Raw genomic sequence first — 21222 nt, 5'->3', positions numbered from 1 at the left:
TCCTGACTTCATGAGCGGCAACTACGAAGTGCCTATCCTTGTCTTCTGTATTATTTAATTCTTCTTCTAAATGTTTGGGGCATTGCGTCTGCGGACTTTCTGAGCCCTTTGCTTTGGTCAAGAATGAACGAATGCCCCGTTGACCTAAGTTGAATGCAACAGCGGGCCGTCTCATGGTGATATCATCAAATATTTTATATATAAATAGTGTATAAGCTCCAGATGTTCAGCTTTATCTGTGGAGAAGGCATTTGGGGCGACTTATGGCCGAAGTAATGAACCAGTACGGCCAACTGACCAATTATTCCATTTCTTCCAGGCTCAGACCCCCATTTATTCCCAAAAAAGTAATATATTACCAAAAAAATAAACACTGCTTCAGAGCTGAAGGTATGGGCCCCCGGGGCATGCACCGTTGGAGGGTTACGCAACTCCAGGAGGTGTAACACACACTCATACGTACGACGACATACGTACAAACACACACGCGCACCTGACTCCCAGGGATCGGATGCGGCCCCAGGAGGTGCGTCGGAACCTGGGTAGTGGTGACAGCTGTATCGGCGTATCGCTGGGGGGGGTCGACAGGACGGCGCCAGTACCCGAGGCACTGTGTCGACAGGCCGGAACCCAGCCGTCAGCCCGCCCGGGGCTCCGACCTCCTCCGGGGTTCCCGGGGCCCCCAGCTGCTGGAAGCAGCAAGTCAGTAGACCCGTCCAGGAGAGCCGGTGGGTAGGGGCCTTCGCCGCCAGCTTCCCTGGGACAGAGGCGTCGCGAGGCCAGGAGGGAGCTTACATGGAAGGAAGGAATGGTGGATGGAAAAGGGAGGACGTGAAGGCAGGCAAAGCGAACGGACGCGGAAGCCGCTTTCAGTGCGTGCGAGGATCGCAGTAACAGCACGATTAGCAGCAACAGCAGCGGCACTGCTAGCAGCAGCACTGCCGCCACTAGCAGCAGCAGCATTACTAGTAGCCGAGCTGTTACGGTGGGACATATGAGGAGACGACGCTGGAGGAGGCAGGTACGGCCATTGAAAGCATGACCTGGTAGTAATAGGTTGAATGTGTACGACCACAGCAAGTGACCCAACACCACTCCCCATGCAGACATCACGCACCCCCCCCATAACCACCCATTACCCGGCCACCACCCACCTGACGTGAGATGTGCTCAGCAGCGGATAGTACGACGTGCCAGGAGCGTCACAAACAGCTCTGCTGAGAGGGAAACTGCCGTACACTCCAGCGCCGCCGCTAGCGGTGTAAAAGTCGCCGCCGGCTGTGCCGTCGGCGCTGCCGACGGTACGACAAGCTCCGCTCATAATAGAGTCCACCCCCGCGCCTGCCATTGCCGGCGTCGTGGCGCCGGGATTGCACCAGGCAGCGCCTTTCATCAACTCGGTGAACCCAACACCGCCTTCCTCTATGAGGCCGCTGGTTTTGGAGCCAAGAAACGGCAGCGGATACTGTGTCGTACTGTTCATGGAACCAACCGTCGACAGCTCACCGTCGATGTCGCGGTCAATCGTACCGTTCAGCCTCGTCAGATTGAAAAGAGCGTCTCGGGGCGTTGTGTGATCCACGCTGTCCCCACTCAGCATGCCGCCGGCGGCTCCGGAACCGAGAGAACCAAGATATGAAGCAGCTCCGGAACCCGAACGGTTGCCGTGGAGAAGGACACGATGGGTATGAAGTTGACCGCTGGGGGCGCTACTGCTCATTGCTATTGTTCCCAAAGGGGAGCTGCTACAGCCGCCGGCCGCATGGCCGCCGGCAGCAAGGGGTTGAACGGACGTTGAACCCACATCCGACAACAGCCGCGAAACCGAGGCGTGCGTCGTGAAGGCGAGCAGGAAGGGGCTGGGAAGCGCAGCACCGCTCGGCAGCGTGTGTGTTGCAGCGCCTGCGCCGCGAGGGGCGAGGAAGTGTTGCGGCAACATGTGGGGGGACATAATATCGGGGGGTGGACTATCATGCAAGAGCTTGGCAAGAGAATGTCGTACACGGTACAGCTAATGACTAAGAGGTGTACTAATTGTGACATGTCATGGTACTAGTCTCGTGTGGTGATGAAGGAGATATTGAGCTGTTAACGTTCATGTAAATCCGGTCCTGACTATGTGATAGGCGCATGTTTAATGTTGCAAGCCTCAAGAAAGGCCGCAGGTCGAAGCATCAAGCTCCATTGCACCTGCTGCTGTCCGGAAGACAACCACCACAATCCCGCAACGTCTCTCCTAAACCCCCCTGTCCCTCGCCCGGCAGTGGGCCCTGGTACCTGGCCCGGATGTGCTAGTCATGCAACCATTGATCTCTTGGTCAACAGCCGCTCCGAAACCATGTGGAAATTGACTGCCCGCTGCCGTCGCTCGTGCGGAGGTCGCCATTGCTGGTGCGGACATCATCGGAGGCGGAGGCGGAGGTGGGGCCGACGGCGGCGGCGGCCGGGCCGGGGCCTTGGGCGACACTCGCGCGGCGGTGAGCATCGCCCTAAGGTACGACCGGAGCCGTGCACCCGTGGCCCCACCGGCTTTACGGCAGCGGCCGCTGTGGCCATCGGCAGTGGCGAGCCCGCTGCCACTGCCGCCCCAGGCGCCACCCTCTGTGGCCGCCGCCGCCGCATGCAGTTGGCCGGCCGACGGGGGCAAGATGGAGATGTGTGCAGCTGCTGCTGCGGACCCCTCCACCGCTCCCTGATGTGCGAGGCCGATTCCGACACGGCCGTGGCCGCAGTTCTTACGGCCATTGCCATCACCGCCCGGGAAGTGACTTTTGCTGTCTATCTGCAGGGTCGTTAAAATCCTGTAGTGGATATATGAAGCATGAGGTAATCGTGGCGCGGCTGGGTTGGCGTCCACCTTTCGTGTGCGTGGGAAAGTTCATGAAGGGGCTGCTGCTTTTGCTAAGGGGGGTGGTGTATGCCTGATGGCACGAGACACTTAAGGATTCGCGGTTTCTCGGCCGTGATTTGGCAAGCCATGTTGCAGGCGTATGAGTATAGGGGCTGCTTCAACCTATTAGGAGCCCCTTAAGCTGCTAGGCTGCTGCTATACCGTACATTGGCCTTCGGCAACGCATACTACCCTAGCACAGCCATGCAACCTGATATTTATATGGTTAAAACTGGAAACTGCCCGCTGCACAGTGCACATTTTTGGCACCGCCCGCTCGGCGGGTAAGCGGCGCACCTGTTGCGATGCGGCCCTACGGAGGGGCATACGGGTGCGGCTGGAGACCCAGCCACTGCCATCCTCATCCATATGATCATCGGACTGCACGCTGCCTCCCAGGGTGAAGCAACCCAACACAGAGGCCATTCTTCGGGACCGCCCAGCAGCCTCTGACTGAGGCATCTGTTGTGCCGAGTGTCTACCAGGCAGTGCGTTCTCCATGGTAGATGTCGTACCGGGACGCCAGCGGGGAGCGACAGGAGCCAGCGGGGAGCGAACCAGCGAGGAAAAAGGTTGTACGAGCCGGCTAAACCCCACCAACTACCTCCCCCCAACCACCTGTGCGAGAGGAAAGGAAAAGCGCATGTTTGTTCGAAGGGACAAAATACGGCAGCGTGTGATATATGCACCGCGTTCATCCTAGGGTCTGGTGCCAGCACTTCTCAAACAACCACTCCTGGAAGCGGCGAAAAAGCGGATGGACGGCTGTTTGTTGCGGCAGTCCCTACCCGGCGTTGAAAAGGCTCACAACGTCCCTGCTGAGTCAGCTTACCGGCCAGTCTGCCCGCTGAATGGGGAACTGTATTACGCAGCTGCGGAAGCGCATTTCTATGTCAATTCCACAGCTTTTACTGCTCGCGAATTGCACCTCCTTTTGTTGCGCGTGATGAATGCTAATCTTGCGTGAGTGCAGGGGCGCTTCGTTGGGCAGGTACTGCAAGCCCGCGACGGTGCGCGGCTGTACGTATTTTGGAGCCGTGTGCGAGGGCAGAAGGCCTGTGCCCTGCTTGAACACTGGCGTTATGTTGGACAGACTCTGATTAATTTGGAAATTTCGGCGACATACTGAAACATTGCAACTGTGCGGTTTGTATTCTGCGACCAGAAGCGGAGCAGGAAAATCTTAGATGTGGCGCTGTAGCTAGCGCTCCCAAATATGCCCTACGTGTCAGCCACGTGTTATCCGGCACGGGTGGCTTTACAGGTGATATGTCAACTGCTTTGGCCGAGCGGACGCTTCACCTCCCAGTATCCTTCCTGTGCGGCGGGTGCGTGCCCGTTCTTGGGACACAAGCCGCGCAGGAAAAATTTCCGCTTACTTAGTTCGTCAGGCTTAATAAACTCCACTTGCAGATGGCTTCCAGGGAAAGGCGCGGGTAAAAGCCCGATGGATATCCTGATACGTTACATTCGCCTCGTCCACGTCAGACACCTGAGACTTACAGTAACATCCTGTACAGAGACCTGCTCACAGATTTATAAAAAAAATTATATTCCGGGTAAGACGCATGAAAAAAAAAGAGCAGACAGAAGTGGTGTTGCAACGTGTCGTCTGCCTGTAGCTACAGAAATGAACATTCGACATGCACGATGGAACTCTTTGATGGAACACGCTGGCGCGTCATTGAGCTAGGAAAGATGGCCCATTCCAACTTTTTATCTTTACTTCGCGCATCTACAGCTTACTTTCTGATATTTCGCAAAAAATCCGGGCCGACATGCATTACGTTGCCAAATAACTGCCGAATGTAGTCCCTGCAAAAACGCGATACCATTCCTAAAGGCGACTGAAAAGCATTTATAAAGCCAATCTTGACATCCATCATGTTGCAAATGTCTGCATGGACGCTGCCAGGTCGCATTTGCAGTTATGTACGTGGGCGTAGGCCTTGCGCAATAGAGGCCCCGCAAAGCTCTTCACACACAGTGTCGCCTGCTCCTGGGCGTCGGCAAGGCTGCACGGAAGGAGGAGGGAGAGGACCCTGCGGGCGGCAAATCAGGGGCACAGCAGGCGGGGTGCGCGAGGAGGGGATATGGGTCGGTCAGGGTATATTGCAAAGATACACCTTTTTTCAATTTTGGTATCTGTCAGGGCTACAACTTGCGACTTTTTTCAATCGGAAGTGCCAGCCAAGGAAGGGCGCCTGCGATTTCGGATGTCATAATTTGAAGGTAAGGTTCCCTAGGAAATCCGTTACTGTTAACTTCGGAGTTTATGGCGCTACGTCGGGCGACTTTCCGGCGGAAAGGCAGGGACTTACCGGCACTTTAGGACTTCGAAAAGCGGAAAGTTTCCGAGAGGACACCCAACTTCCACTCAGAATTTTTTGTTACCAAATTTGTCAAAAGGTATAAAGTGCATATCCGAGAGGCAAATTGCGCGCTAGGATTGCCATTATCTAGGAATCCCTACAAACGTGCACGCATGGCTCGTAAACACCTCCACGTTCCTCTCGCGCACGTTATCATGATCATTTCTTTCCCTCCATGATCAGCCTGATTTTCCCGAAAAATTGGCATTCCAGAACTTCCCCCACTCCATCCGACCTCTAAATCCTCCCAACGACAGCTCTATGCGACGATCATAAGGTTTTAACAAATAATAATATTAGACGATTCCAATAAAAGAAACATAAGCATAGGGAGAATCATGTATCTTGCCATCGCAAAGCATCTTGCCCTCAACAGATGGCGCCCGGAAAGCCGTTATCAGTTTGCTCGCTGGTCCCCTACTCTCTGCTCATCCGGTTATGGCAACTTCTGGCCTGCTCTTCAAAATCGCCGCAGGGCCTTTTCGCTTAAGAGCAGCACCATCTGCCTTAAGCCACGGCACTCCTTCTTTCCCCCTCCTTCCGACCACTAATGCCCCGATCCCCACCTCGCCGCATCTAAGCCTCGCCCCAGCCCTCCAACGCAGCAAGACCACACCGTAATTCATTAATGACACCCTTCCTCAGACTGAGGTGGATTTCACAACCACCTAGACGCCGCTGATGGAACCGCAACGTACGCAGTTGCAAGTCCAGCACCTGCCTGGGCATTTGCCTCCACGATTTATGTAAGGAAAGCACCGCACCGCACGAGGCCGCCCCAACGAGGCCGCGTATTCGTGTCTTTTCGTCGCAGCTGTAAGGCACCATCGAAGCTATCGGCCGTTGCCTTGCTTGACACTTTAGCTCCTCATGTAACTTCCTGTTTCTTTCACGTACTCTTTACTTCCTGTCTTATTTCTTGTTTTACAGGTTTTCAAAACGATTGGACGCACATCGCAGCCCATCGCCTTGAACAATCTCATCGCCCCTTTTTCTATACCGTAGTGCTACTTATAGTTCGTGCTACAATAATTCGGGAGGCACCACGAATATGTAGCACGTACAAATTCTAAGGTGTCCCAAGGGACCGCAGCCCCGAAATATCGTACCCTCCGAAGCCGGTCGATCAAACTTCGCAAAAACTAGGATTTCAAGGCGGAAATCAGCTCTTAAATACATAAAAAATAGTCATAAACGTAGGACATGAACAACGCTGGAAAACGTGCAAGACAGGCAACCCTGCTTCAATGCGGGATGAAACCGCTAGCACCAAACGCTCCGGTGAGCGACCGAGCTGGATTGCACCAGTTAGGCTTGATGATGCTGTTGTCGAGGCCCAGCGTGAGCGAATGGAGCACGAGGAGGTTGCTAGCGTGCTAGCGCGAGCCTAGCGTACCCTAGTCGTAATGCCTTTTACGTCGGCGTTTCAGTAGCAACCACCCAAACACTGTATTGGCCCGGCCGGCTGGTTATTAGGTCGTTGCCACTGGTATTGAACTGTACGATCGGTCCAGAATTTGCTAGGGCGTTTCCAAAGTGCGAAAATGGTGAGAGACCATGAGCCTAAGGGTTCCCGGTGGAGGGAGACTGACTGGAAGCTGCAGTTTGAAAAGCCCCGAAACTTTGGAAGGGGCCCCGAATTTTGTATCATGCCCGCAAAATCTGGTCCGGCCTTCCCCGAAATTCAGAGAGCACGTACAAATTTTCAGAAAGTTTTTTGACCCCTCCCCGAACAAAGCGATCACGAACTATAAGTAGCACTACGGTATGTCAACGCAAACTTTGCATTCTGTCTGGAATCCGACGCTACCCAAAGTTCGTTCAGCTTACTGCGGTTCACAATCGAAAATCCTGCAGAAGTGCGCAACCGAAAGCTTAATCGGTTCCTTTCCTTCTCCTTTCGCCCGTCCCTCCTTCCAACCTATTTCTTATTTCCTTGTACTGCTAACTCGTAAGATTAGTAAATAAAGCACTTCCTCAAAAATGGGTTGAGAAAACCTTCTAAATTGCTAAAAAGGCGCAGCGCACATCTGGTTGCATGCAATCGCATCTCGCTGCTTACCTGTCCCTGGACTGCATGTGGGTGACCGAGCTGACCTTCCCTGGAGCCGTCACCGCCACCAGCAGCAGTCGCCCGCTCGTATTGGCCCTCCGCATCAGCTCCTCGTTGAGACTCTCCGCGTTGATGCCGTGGAGGGGTGATCCAAGTGTTGTAAAATGCAGCAGCACACCACCACCGCGTCCTCGGCCGCCGCCGCCGCCGTTGCCACTAGCGCCGCCACCTTCCGTGCCGCCCGCCTCCACTAACACCGCCACCTCAGCCGCTGCCGCCGCCACTTCCCCCCAGAGCTCACAGCCCAGAAGCTCCAACCTATCCTCCGCCTCAATGCACGCGGCCGCCGCCGCTAGCAGCTCCGAAACCCCGCCGCCAGTCGCAGCCGCCGCCTCTGCCGCCACCACCACCGCACCGCCGCCACCACCTTCACGACGCCCCTCATCACTAGCATCCCCGCCACGTCGGAAGCCTTCATCCATCGCTTTGATGGACGCCAATGGCCTGGCGGGTGTTGTTGTTGCTGCTGCTGCAGTTACTGCGACCTTCTTCATGAAGGCTTCCTTCAGCCGCCTCACTGCCGCCGCATCCGTGCCTATGAGCACCAGCTGCGAGGCAGGTGGAGACTCCCACGGCCCCTCCTGCGCCAGGTCCACTCGGCGGCGACCACTGAGGTGGAAGATGAAGCGGTGGAGCCGCCGCTCCCCCCCGAACCACAACACGCCCTTGCTGCGCAGCAGGGCTGGAGAGACACACACATGCACGCGCACACACAGAGAAATAGAAAATCCGGATTTTTAAAATAGGATTTTTAGATTCTAGGATTTCAATGGGTTCGGTGCTTTAAATCAGGTTTTTAGAGTTGTGGGAGAGAGGGTGGGACCTGTCGACCTGATGCACATACAGACGGACGGAACGGCCTTACGAACCCACACGTACGACAGACCTCGGGACAGTTCTCTAAACCCCAAACTCCCAAAACCCGCTAGGACCCGCCCGGGCAGCTGGGCGAGCCCCCCACCTGGCTCCGGAACCAGGTGCTCCAGTACGAAGGCCGCAAACGCCCCCAGACTGCAGGGCCCCTCCACCACCCGCAACGACTCAGTGAAGAACCCCGAGTGCAGGGAGGAGTGGTCCGTCGGACTGGTAGCTGGGCCAGGGCTAGTAGACCCCGGGTGGTGGTTGTGGTGGTGGTTGTGGTGATGGTGGTTGATGGCGGTGGGGACAGTAGTGGTGCTGGTGGATCCGGTCTGTGTACGGCGCCTCGTGTGTCGGGAACTGCCCACCGCCATGCCCTCAGCCGTACGGGGACCTGGCCGCGGATGGGAGGCGAGGGCCCCGGCGGGGGAGGGAGGGCAGCGTGAGGCAGGCGGGTTAGCCCGCACCTTGGAATCCATGGAGCGTTTTTTGAGGCGGGCGGATGGTTAGTGGTTGGTGGTTGGCGAAAACCGTTGACATAAGGTGAGATAGTTGGATGTTGTGTGTGGAGCGAGGTGACGCTAGGTAACAACTAGGCTGGCGGCAGGAGCGAGTAGATCAGTACTGACATATCAGAAGTCACACAACACAGACAGACAGACAGACAGACAGACAAACGCAGACAGACAGACAGACAGACACACACACACACCAGATGCCAGGCGGTTGGGCCCTCCGAAAACAGATCCAGATCCAAATCCCCTTGGAACAAGGGAGGGTACGGACTCGTGACTCATGTAGCCCTCTACCTCGCCCCCACCCCCGTCGCCGCCGCTGCCACTAACCGCAGTCGGCGGCGCCGGCGCCGCTGCCGTTACGGCAGTCACGAAGCCGCTGGTAGTGTCGCCGTCACCCGGGCCCACGGGCTCCACGTCAAGTACGGCAGTCAGTGGAACCTGGGATAAAACGGAGGACGACCGGAAAGTTAGGGGTAAAGATGATGATGGTTATGGTGGTTATGATGATGGTTGTTGGGGTTTCGGAGCGGAAAGGAGAAGAACGTTTCTCAGAAGACCCACGTGACTGAACCTCGTACGGCAAAAGACTGAAACAGGCCGAGGCGCAAAACTTCTCGACATGGCCGCTGGGACGGCAGGAAAAAAGCCAGTCCTGCAGAATCGCTCTCTCCTCTCTCTTGCCTCCTAACCTATATGCAAAACAAGCAACAGGAAAGGAAGCTGCAACTTCAACTTCGGCTGCGACTTACGACGAACGGTCGTCCTAACAAAGCAACAAAAATAACGAACGGCCGTCCTAACAAGGCAACAGAAACAACGAACGGCCGTCCTAACAAGGCAACAGAAACAACGAACGGCCGTCCTAACAAGGCAGCAAAAACAACGAACGGCCGTCCTAACAAGGCAACAGAAACAACGAACGGCCGTCCTAACAAGGCAGCAAAAACAACGAACGGCCGTCGCAAACAGCTCTTGACAAATCAATACTAGGGGAACCAGCAGTAAAGCAGGGGAAGAGAGAGGCTCTTCAAATCTACGTCGGGGGGTGAGTATTGTCGTATACACGTCCCCAAGGCACACGTCTTCTCTGATCCCTTTCGCCCTTGTGCTAAACCACATCCCAAGCTGTGCTGTGCTATGCTACGCTGTGCTGGGTTCAGCTATGAACCTATGATATGACCTGGCAGGGGCCCTAGTACGCATACAATGTAGACAGCTGAGACAGCTGGATAGCGAGACAAACACAAAGGAGGGAGGGAGGGAGGGAGGGAGGGAGGGATGCATGTTGCAAGCTTCCGCAAGCTCGTACGGCTCAGACAAACCCGAAGGCTCATGAACCGCTTTGACAGCGCCAAAGAGGAAAAACTAAACAAAACAGGATTACGCAAAAACGAAGGGATGCGGTGTGCAACTCTTACCTCGCCGTACCGCGCTCGTACAATCCGTACTCCCGGCGCCATCTCCGCAATCAAGTCTTCCATGTCCGCCAGCGCTCCTAAACCACCACCTCCACCTCCGCCTTGCCCCGGCCCCATCCCGGGCGACACAAGATCACACTTGTTCAGCACCACCACGTCCGCGCTGGTGATCTACAGCCATACATGTAGCACAACAAACGGACAACACATCACTACAACCGCATGCACGGAAGTTGGACGAGCAATCCCGTACGACACGCACACAGTAGGAGTACTGCAAAACCGGTAGCTAAGGGCGCACCTGAGGCCGGCCCCTCCTCCACCCGAGCCATCCACTCCCCACCCTCTCACCTGTGCCCGGCCCACCGGGAGCGCGAGCGCCTCCCTGCCCGCCTCCGCATCCACCACCGCCACCACCGCATCCAGTCGGAAGCCACCCGCCACCAGCGCCTCCGCCAGGGGGCCCGCATCAGCAGCCCCCGACGTCTGCCCGCTCGGGTAAGAGAGGGGAAGTGCGGGAGGCCAAATCGCAAATGTACGGCAGCCTGTACCAAAGACACCTGGGGAGCGGAAGACGAAGAGGAGCCCCACACCCGCTCATCCTCTACAGCCCGCTCACCTCAACGAGCAGGTAGTCGCAAGGCGCAGAAGAGGAGCAGCCTCCGAGGCCCCAGCCCCCTCGAGTCCCGGCGGCAGTACCAGCACCAGCACCAGCAGCGGCCTGATGCGGCGCTCTGAGTGTCCTGAGCGCCTCTGCCAGGTCTTCAGCTCGGGAGCAGCACACGCAGCCGCCGGAGAGGTCCACGGCGGGGAGACCCAGAGCGGCATTGCCCTGAGGACGCAACAGGCCGGGGCAGGTAAGACGAACCACTGGCGAATGGAGGAGATACCAGGGCGGGGGAGGGGGGAGGGAGCCGGAGGCGTCGTGTGTCCCGGGGGGAGGAGGGAAAGACGAACCACACACGATTGAAGCTGCTGCCAGGAGGAGGATGGGGGGAGGGGGAAGGGGAGGAGTAATGCAAGAGGGGGTTTGGCAGCGTCAGGGATGAGCAGCTGCTTCCACATGTACTCAATCCATCGACGGACCTGCTTTGCGTTGACTAGCTGAGAATCAACGTCCAGTTGCCCGACTTCGTTGACTAGTACGGCGATGCGCAGGTCACCCCTGTAACGCGGGTTGGGGATGGTAACGTTGGTGGTGTTTGTGTTCATGCTCTCACAACATCGCGGCCCGCCGCAGCGCACATGTATATACCTGTTGCGGAGTATGTGATGCACTAGGGTTGTCTTGCCGCTTCCAAGGAAGCCGGTAATTACCACTGCTGGAATCACTGCCAAAGGGAAGGGGATCAGGGCACCGCAGCTTGGGTTTTGGGCTCTGGCACTTTTGCATGGTCCAAGGGTCGCTCTTAGGAACACAAACATGAGGGCCAGCTGTGCTGATCATAATGTGAATAGAGATATTATATAGCTCTATTTGAAAGTTATATAAGTGGTTCCTTGGGCGCCTGCGCCGCTCCTGTTTGCTAGAGGGCACAACTTAATAGCATACCTTGTGGCCTTGAGAGACTCCCCGATAGCAGCCGCTGTTCGTAACGAGCATACAGGTTGACCTGGTGCTCCTCGGTAGACATTCTTCAGTAGCGCCTCAACTATACAGATCCTTACGCTCTGATGTACATCTATTATGTCTTATTATTTGTTGTTTAATGACAAGGATAAGACGATGTGCACAGTTTACGGACACCTGAGGGTAGGGTGCCACGAAAGTCGAAGATGCCTTAAAAGGAACTTCCCACTTCTGCCATCGCACAGGGAGAAACATGTTTCTTGTACCAGAAGAACACACGCCAACTCCAGTTGGCATTGTTTGCAAGCAGCCCCTTCCGTTAGACGCAGTGCAACGGAAAACGCCCGCCCGCCCGTGACCCAATCTGCAAAATACAATCCTCCTCGCACAGCTGCCGCCCCATCCCTTTACGCCCAACGCAGCTCATCCTCAGCGCCCTCATCCTCCGTCAACAAACATGCTGCAAGCAAGCCAATAGCTGCGGTTTCCGTCCGCAGCCGATTCGTCCCCAGCCCCACAGGCCTCGCACCCGCTTGCACAAGCGCTGCCAGCTCAGCCGGCGTGAAGTCGCCCTCCGGACCGATGAACAGCACCCGCAGCGGGCCCTCAGACTCCCCCGCCGCATCACACCCGCGCTTCCGCACGGGCCCTTGCGGGCCACCACCCGTGAGGGTATTATCCCCTAGAACCGATAACGACCCCGCCGCCGGTGTAGCGCGCCGCAGCAAACTCCCGAGTACCGTTGCCAGCGGGGGCGCGCCGGCCACCGCTATGAGACAGAAGCTTTCGCCGCCGCCGTCATCACTGCCGCTGCCGCTGGCAGTGGCCTCTGCCGCCGTCGCCATCAACGTTCCATCCCCTAGCCTTTCCCGGCATTCCCCACCTCGCCCCGGAGAGGGCCCCACCGATGCGGGTTTCTCACCAGCCTCCGGCTGCCCACCACCAACACCACCAACACCACCACCAACACCACCAACACCACCACCAACACCACCAACACCACCAGCAGCAGCAGGAAAATGCGGCTTTGAGCTCCGGGACGCGATGTGTGTCGCGGTCCTTGGAGCCGCCCTTCCCGGGCCGTCATCATCACCGTCGCTGCCGCCACAGTAGCTGCCAGTACTGCTATTGCCGCTACTGCTACTGCTACTGCTGCTGCGGCCCGTGCACCTCTGCACTAACGGCAACACATCCGCCAGGGCAGTGGGCGGCGCCAGGTGGAGCACGTGGGGGCGGAGGCTTTGCTTGGTCGCCGCAATAGCGACCCGCTCGAGGCGCCCAGGCTGGTAGTCGCCATCGGCCGTGTCGGCACCGCCGTCTACGGCCGCCGCTGCACTGCCGCCGCCGTCGCTGTTGCGCGCGTTGGAGGACCCACGGGTTCGAAACTTCGCCTTGCCGCTCGCCTGCAGCCATTCAGTGACTTCAGTCCGCTATGTCTCTTCTAGTATTGGGACAGTGCTGACAGCTATGGAAATGATACCAATGGTGATGTTGAGCTACCGATATGTATGTGATATGTATGTATGTATGTATGTATGTATGTATGTATGTATGTATGTATGTATGTATGTATGTATGTATGTATGTATGTATGTATGTATGTATGTATGTGCTAGCAGTATGTTAAACAAAAAACACTGCTACATGGAGGTGTGTGGCGTATCGTGGCCAACGGGGTCATGAGCTGCATAGATAGCCCACAGTTCGGGACGGACTGCGGAATGTCACGGTGAACGTCGTGGTGGGCAGCCGGGCGGAGGATACGGAAACGCCCTTGAGCTCGAAACCAGTTATGTGTCTCGGCATATTGGAATGCGTGTCACCTGTTTGACCTGTGATGCAGATCCGTCCCAACGGAAAACATGCAACGGAACAAGCGCAATCAAACGCAACGAACCGAAACGAACCGAAATGCGATTGGGGAAGAAGGCGGTACATCCCCGGCCGGTCATGCCTACCTGAGATCGCTCCGTTACCAGAGGGATCATCATAAATGCGCCCAGCTCGGTTAGCTTCTCCACAAGCCACTCAGCACGGCCCCCCTTGAGCGTCGTACATGCAACCGCCACTACCCAACGGCTGCCACGCCACGGTACGTGTACGACTGGCCCATCGGGCGCCACCTGTACGGCAAAACGGAGAGGACACAGTGGCAGGCACAATCTCACTCCCGCACCTTCCTCCCCCTTCTCCTTCACCTCACGACATCCTCAACCCGAGGGGGGGGGGTGCCAGAAAGTTGAGTTAAGATTTAAGATTCAAGATTCAAGCCTCAACGATTGAACGGGGGCTACGGAGAGCGCACTTCCACACCTCAAGGTTACATACCTTCTGGATGGGGCGCCCCAGTCCATCTGTCTGCTGCCTATCCGTCTGTCTATCTGTCTGTCTGTCTGTCTCTGTCCGTCCACTTGACGCCAGCGGAGCCCCCACAGCGGTCGCGGAGACGGACGCGGGATCCAGGGAGGCGCCCTCCCCCGGGAACGGGAAAGCCACGTGCAGGGTACGGATCCACCCTAGTCCACACCCCCTCACCCTCACCCCCTCACCCTCAACCACCTCACCCTCACCCTGACCCCAATCCACCACCATCAAGAAAGCTCTGCCCGGCAGCACTCACCCACATTCGCTGCTTGTCCGAGCCCGACACCACTCCGCGCAGCAGGTTGCCCCGCCCATCGCACAGCTCCACGCAGTCACCGAGCTGGAGGCGAAGGGCGCGAGCTGCATGGCGCGCCTCCTCACCTTCCAGGACGACGGAGGCGGGGGACACGTGACCGCCGGGCACCGAGGCCGTTGTGATTCCGGGAGCGGACGCGGTGGGAGGTGGGGATGCAGTTGCGGACACGCTTGCGGGAGCACGGAGTGGGAGCGGCGGCTTGACGGCGGCCGGTGTTTCGGGGGAAGTGGGGCTCAGGAGTGACTCCAGGGAGGGCGGTTTGGTCGTTGGACCCAGAGGTTGAGGTACGTAGAAGCGGTGAAGTCGGGTAGAGGCATTTTTCTGCGAGAGAAGTAGGGAGTTGGTAATGGAAGGGCGAGGGGAAGTTGTGGGAATGGCTTGTGAACGGGGAGTTAAGCATGTCAGGTGCGATGGCGGGATGGAGGGGCATGCGGCGACCAGTGCGTTCAAGGTTGGTTGGATAAAGTGGGAAGGGTAAGGGCCCCGCGGAATTGAGCTGCTCGAGACGGCTTAGCTCGGACGTTGCTTTGCGTATAAGCCCTTGACTTGCGATAACTTATTCGTACTTCTCTGTGCGGTACAACGGCGGATACCCGACAAAAGCACAAGCTTTACGTTTACTCGCCTGGAGAGATCCGAACTCTTCAATGCCCCAAGTTTTCGCCTTTCCCACGTCTTTTTCTGCAGCAGCAGCATTGGCCCGTCCAGCTGGGACCGCCGCCGAAGCATGGCGCTTGCTGGTGGCCCGTCGTCCAAGAGTCAAAACTTTAACAGAATAGAGGTCAACAGGTTGAGCCGGGTATGTGTGTTGTGGCAAATGGCTGACAGAAATGCGCGCAAGAAGCATGGATAGGACCCAATTAACCGTGCTTGTAGCTGATAAATCACTAGTCAATTTCAGAATATCAGAATAAGGACCTGTAATTCAATGGGATTAGTTACTTGTAGTGTTTACTATTGCAGCTTTTTTGCAAATATTTATGTCCGGCCGTTTATGATATGACGATGATCTTCTAGTGCTATTGTTGTTGCCTGGTTATAACATCTAGAATGGTGGTTGTGACGCAAAAGATCTTCCAGCGTATCATTATGCCACCGCCCGGCAGTGAACATTGGAGTCAACCACGACTGAGCGGTTGACCGTTGAATAATAACTTTGGCTATACTGACAGCGAGTCAGCAACAAGGACAGAATAAGCTTTTCGTGTGCGATTGAAGCGGTCCATGAGCCTTCGGGTTCGCCTGAACCGTACGAGCTCAGCTGAAGCTTGCAACATGCATCCATACGAGGACACAAGCACAGACGATAGCGTTTATGAGTGTCATTGCCAATAAGGACGGGTGTAACTTTTAATTATGCTGTAGGCGGATGGATGGACGGATGTTACAAGCTTCAGCGAGCTCGTACGGCCCAAACGAACCCGGAGGCTCATGAACCCCTTTGACAGCGCCGTCGATAGGGAAAAAAAGAGGGAAAGTAAACGAAACAAACAAACAAACAAACAGAAAAAGAAAGGTTTACGCGAGAAGAAGTCGAGTGTTTATGAAAAAGAAAAGCGTCAATTTGACCCTGACAACACAATTGCCTGTTATCGCCGAGAAAATTAGGTAGCTAGGTGCTCATGCCGGGAGCGGAACATCTCAAAAATTGCCTTTGCAAGACCGCGCTGATCATCCACTTGCATGATATCACGGATATCCGCGTTGACGGGCACACCGAGGTCCCATAGCTTCTGACGTGCAGACACAATCGCCGGACATTCTACCAAAAAATGTTTCTCGCTCCATTGCTACAACACACAGCACACACGCGATGCTCCCTAATCCTGTTGCTCTCACTGTTAACCGCCAAGTCGGAGACACACAAACGAAAACGGATTAGGGCACGATGATGCGCCGGGGGGATATAACCCGCGTACGGCTTCGGTGGCCCCATCCAGTGCTTATGACGGCACATCTTCACGCCGGGCTTCCTACCGTCCGTAGCGAAAACTCTAGGGTCCGCAGCCAGCCTATCATTCGCCCAATCATCGTTGACACGCGCCCTAAGGGTGTCCATCAGCGCTTCGACATCAAGCTTGCAGGCCGAGTAACGTCTAACCCTCATATCAATGCCTCACCCGACTGATGCCTCACCCCAGTCATGTTCTAGGTGGTTAAGGATACGAATGAATTTGGATCCCCAACCATCGAACTGCAAATTCGTTACTAACGCCAAACGAATTTCCTTACGAAAGGCGCTGTGGTATACGCTACTAGTGTCCTCCACCAAGCTATTCCAGAAGCGAAATACGGATTCAGCCCAGTGCAGCTGTAGCGGCATCTGCCCTAGCTCCAGAAACAAAAGCTGGAGGGGTGGTACAGAAGTCCCTACCAATTGTTTCATGAAAAGGATTTGGAGCTTGACCATTGGCCACATCGAAATAGCAAGATCGCGGTGCCTCGTATAGCCCTTTTCCAGCATCGCGAGAACCTGGTCAGGCCCCCACACCTGCGAGCCATATGATAAGACAGAACACACTTGCGCATTAAAACACTTCATGCCGACGCTAGGTAGCAGCAGACCCTGCCGGTGCAACTTGTTGCGCAGAGTGAACATGGCCCGTTGGCTAGCCGAGAACAGCTCATCCGTGCAAGACACAAAACCCGAGCCTGGTCGGAACATCGGTAGCCCCTCTTCAGGTACGCGCATGGTGACCAGGTTATATCCGCTGAGAGCATAGACCTGCCTTCTAACCTGACCATTGGGGTGAAAAAACAATAACTCACACTTTTGCACGTTGACAGTGAGACCGAAAGCCTCTGACCACTCCTGCAGTGCCCGTAGTAAGCTCATCAACCGTCTCAATGACATCGCATATAGGCTCAAGTCATCAGCATAGAGAGATAGGGACACTCGACGTCCTTTAACGCTAGGGGTGTCATGGGCCGCCATGGCGTCAGGAAGTGCGACGTCTAGGGTGTCAATGTAATCTGCAAAACCTTCGACAAAAAAACGAAGAGCGTGGGGCTCATTGGGCAACCCTGCTTGACCCCTTGGGTGGAGGGAATCACCTCTCCTTTCGCTCCATTTACCTGGACTCGCATTTCCACCTGATTGTAGCAGCACTTAATGACATCTGTGTGTGTGTGTGTGTTACATGGTTGGGGGTGCGTGACCCCATACCTGTAAGACTACCCATACGAGCCGAAGGCCCAAGGGCAATACTACAACGCCTAAAAGCCACGGAGAAAAGGAAAAAAAAACACCGCACATCAGCCCAGACTAGCGTCCAAAGGGGGTAATTGAGTTTCGGTGAGCCCACATACGTTCCAACATCCTCGCCAGGCGTGCGGGTTCCCATTGCATGGCCTCCAACATACTCTGTTGATGATCGAATCCCTCTTCAGCACAAATATCATTATAGGCTGGGCATTCCAATAACACGTGTTTTTCATCCTCAATTCGGCTATTAGGACCACAACAGTGGCAAAACCGCTGCCCCCTGGGAACATGGTACTTGCCCCTTCGTGCTCTGTTCGCCTCCAAAGCCCAGCAACATAAACGAATGACATCTAACGCAGAACCCATGACTCCTCGTTCCTCAAGTCTAACCCAGAGCAGCTCTCGATTAACCCGGTCAAATGCTTTCTCAAAATCAATCTGGCAAACAAACAACGCTTGTCCCGGGACGTTAACAAAATCCTTACGGCATCGGTCTGTGAGGTGTTGCACCAAGAACAAATTCTGAGTGGTGCCGCACCGTGGCCGAAAGCCACCCTGATAAGGGCTCCACACACCACAATGTTCCCCCCAGGCCTTTAGCCTCCGGTCAAGCAATAACGTGTAAAGCTTAGACAAAGCCCCACCGACGGCAAGCCCCCGGTAGTTTCTAGGATCCATGGTGTCACCCTTCTTGTGGATGGGTGTGAGGGCGGATATCTCGAACTGCCTTGGGTAATCCCCAGTCGACCGGATATGTTCCAACAAACACAGCAGATGAGGTGCAAGCACCACCTCTTCCTTTTCACCCACCTTCCTGGTGGCATACTTATAGCACTCAGCAGGGGCGCTTTCAAGTCCAGGGGATTTATTGTTGCCCAGCACTTTTAGTGCAGCGATGACCTCTGCCAAGGTAAACGGGATGCTGAGGGCCACTGCAGCAGCTACTCTCTGATTTCGGGCTAAACAGCTCTCACCAGCCCAGCTGCGCGGTATTGTAAGTGAGCACCCATTTACGAGGTTCATCATGCAATCCGCTCTAACCTCATTAAAAGCGTTGATCTCGTCGTTGTATAGTGCATCAAAATAGTCACGCCAGCTGTTGACGTCACGTATTGGGCAATCAGGTGTCACCCCCTGGTTGAGTTGCCGCCACAATGCACGCGGATTCCCTTTGCATTCCTCAAGAAACGTAGTAAAATGCGACACACGATGGGCAGCCATTGCCTCCTTCCTAATCCTCTGGTAGCGTGAGCACAGGAGTGTAAAGATATGCAGCGCCTGTTCATCAGCAAGTAATCCCTGTGCCCTCATATGTGCCTTCTGTAGCAGCATGTCGCTGTGTGCCGCTGCGCATTCCTGGGTCCACCAGGGCGCATCCTTTTCTTCCCTCACACGCTTGGATGCCGGGCACTGTTTGCAAAAAGCCCTCTCCAAGCTGATGAACAGGCTGGGGTGAGTACTTCAACAAACACGGTGCTGTCAAGTTCGCCTCCAAGTTTGCTAGCAGCATCTGAAATGCGCCACACAGCGGGGGCATCAGCAGCAGCAAACATGCTCTCGTACCGGCCTTTGTGTTGGACATCAAAACGTGTCATAAATTTGTCCCTTCTTGTTGGGTTGACACCCTCATGCAGCACCCCCAACTCGAGCGACACTGGGCAGTGGTCGCTCATGAGGCTACCCACACTCTCGCCAGTGAGTGTGACAGGAATGTCTAGCACATGCAATTGGTTCGACTTGAAGAAAAGGGCGGGTGATGCTACGAAGAGATCAATCATGCTGCTGCCGTTCCCCCTCGGACTCAAAAAAGTACACACCCCTTGCAAATCTCCCTGGACACGCCCGTTAAAAACAACCAACTCCATTTCCTGACACAAGGTAGCCAGGGCCCTTCCGAACACATTATCGGTTTTGTCTTCTGAAAGGAGTGGCAGAATAGAACGCAATAGGTTGGCTTGCCCCAGCTCAGCCTGAACATGATCCGCTAACTCGGCATCCCCATCAACATCTGGCAGTTCACGGATCTCCACTACCCTGGAGTTTAGGTCCCCCATCAACGAAACCTCGTCCCCAGGTTGCTGATATCGTCTCACCAGCGTCCACACCCTGTCCATGACGCGTCGTGTTACACTATCCTGTGGTCTGAGTCTGTTTGCTGAGTAAGCCTGAGATCCGAGCGGTGCAGTGTAACAGGCGCCAATGACCAAACCATTTCCTCCAAAATTCAGGGCTTCACCGTGAAGTCTCAGCCAAACACTGTTCATGCCTCTTGGTGCGTCTGTCGATGTGCAGTGAGTAACATGACGCGTGATCCGCTGATGCACCCATACACAAACACCCCCCCGTTCTCTAGACTTCCCAGCAAGATAGCAGCATGACCCATTAGGTATCAGCCGAGATAGCCTATCCACAAGTGACCCGTGCGTTTCAGTAAGTACAACAATGTCGTAACACAAGGCGAGTCGAAGTAGTTCACGCTGCTCCAGTTTCCAGTCGGTCACACCATGTATATTCCATTGGACTATATGAAGCGGTTCATACCTCCGGTTGGCTTCCTAGGCGTCCTGGGCGGTGTCCATTGTTGTACCCCCCGGGGAGGGGGGTGCCCCTCCCGGGGGACCATCCTGCTCTCACCCGTGGTCGCTGCCTCTTTACGCTCGCCTGCTGCCTCTGCTTCCACCCGCTCCAGTTGCACCACCGATAGATGTCGCATTTGCTCCCGTTGCTAAACCGTTGCCGTTCGGTGCATGGCTTGGCTGCCACGGTCCAGTGTATGGCTGCCATGTCCCATTGTTCTTCACCACTATGTCAACACCGTGTACCCAGCGGACGTCGCATTTCTCAGTGTCGTGTAGCCAAATGTATGTGGCTGTCTGCTGTGCCTTCAGCTCCAGGCCCCGCTTCATCAGCGAGTCCTGAATGATGAAGTTGTTAGCGTTGGCTCCCAGCTGGCGCCGTAGATGTAGGAGGGCCTGGATGACAAACCCCCGGCTGTCTGCATGGAAGACGATGTCCACCATAGCCATGCCCTTGAAGTGCCCCGCCTCTGTCAGCTTGAGGGTCGGTGCAGCTGGGTGTCCAGCCGCGGTGAGCTATCGACCCCTATCTCCGCGTACTGGTTTCTTGCGCGGAGTGACTGCTTCAACTTCTGCGGTAGCTGCTAGACGAGCGAGGGCTTTGTCTGCACCAGGAGCCGACCCAGGCGGAAGAGCTTCTCAGTTTGATCTGCCTGCAGAAGCTTCCCCACGATCTCCTCTTTTAGCTCCTTCTTGAGCTGTCCCTTCATCTGTTCCACCTTCCCAGCTGCTGCTGCCAGTTCTGGTTAAAGCGTTCGAATTCTGACTTTATGAAAGTCATAAGGGACTCTAGGGTGACCGGTGATTCACCCATGGCTTCCGTGGCCGCTCTTGTCTCGCCGCTGTCCGTATTTCGCTCTTCTGTACTTTCGCTATGTTGCAGTCCTCGCTTCTAGGGCTATTTGTGCGTTTGTTGCCTTTTTTTTCATCCGAAGAGTGGGGCATTTCGGTTCGTCACGTATACTTGCATAGCGCGTCGTTCAAAAGCACACCCAACGAGCTTCAAAGTTGGCGCCCATACG

The 21222-nt window shown here is 55.6% G+C and overlaps 2 protein-coding genes across 2 annotated transcripts in view; both read right to left on the bottom strand.

Annotated features, from left to right (window-relative positions):
- The window catches only part of VOLCADRAFT_120333 (uncharacterized protein), a gene marked incomplete at both ends in the record, with an annotated part of 20369 nt that extends 8566 nt beyond the window's left edge, over nucleotides 1-11803 (bottom strand). The window contains 15 exons of the mRNA XM_002946638.1: nucleotides 494-757; nucleotides 1155-1902; nucleotides 3188-3203; nucleotides 3723-3908; nucleotides 4827-4905; nucleotides 7325-8057; nucleotides 8337-8415; nucleotides 8602-8627; nucleotides 9054-9189; nucleotides 10170-10340; nucleotides 10521-10655; nucleotides 10789-11001; nucleotides 11256-11334; nucleotides 11425-11500; nucleotides 11722-11803. Coding sequence (XP_002946684.1) covers nucleotides 494-757; nucleotides 1155-1902; nucleotides 3188-3203; nucleotides 3723-3908; nucleotides 4827-4905; nucleotides 7325-8057; nucleotides 8337-8415; nucleotides 8602-8627; nucleotides 9054-9189; nucleotides 10170-10340; nucleotides 10521-10655; nucleotides 10789-11001; nucleotides 11256-11334; nucleotides 11425-11500; nucleotides 11722-11803 — 3023 coding nt within the window. The remainder of the gene's footprint in view (nucleotides 1-493; nucleotides 758-1154; nucleotides 1903-3187; nucleotides 3204-3722; nucleotides 3909-4826; nucleotides 4906-7324; nucleotides 8058-8336; nucleotides 8416-8601; nucleotides 8628-9053; nucleotides 9190-10169; nucleotides 10341-10520; nucleotides 10656-10788; nucleotides 11002-11255; nucleotides 11335-11424; nucleotides 11501-11721) is intronic.
- Nucleotides 11804-12146: 343 nt separating this feature from the next.
- On the bottom strand, nucleotides 12147-13817 carry VOLCADRAFT_56392 (uncharacterized protein; the record flags this gene model as incomplete). Its single annotated transcript, XM_002946637.1, has 4 exons — nucleotides 12147-12374; nucleotides 12480-12543; nucleotides 12922-13022; nucleotides 13647-13817. Coding segments are annotated over 4 exons (564 nt in total), but the record flags the coding sequence as incomplete, so codon positions are not given.
- Nucleotides 13818-21222: the final 7405 nt, after the last annotated feature.

Source organism: Volvox carteri (genome assembly GCF_000143455.1).
Source record: "Volvox carteri f. nagariensis unplaced genomic scaffold VOLCAscaffold_4, whole genome shotgun sequence".
In the NCBI taxonomy this organism is placed as follows: Eukaryota; Viridiplantae; Chlorophyta; class Chlorophyceae; order Chlamydomonadales; family Volvocaceae; genus Volvox; species Volvox carteri.
Note: the sequence above shows the minus strand (reverse complement) of the source record. Positions and strands in the feature narration are given on the sequence as shown.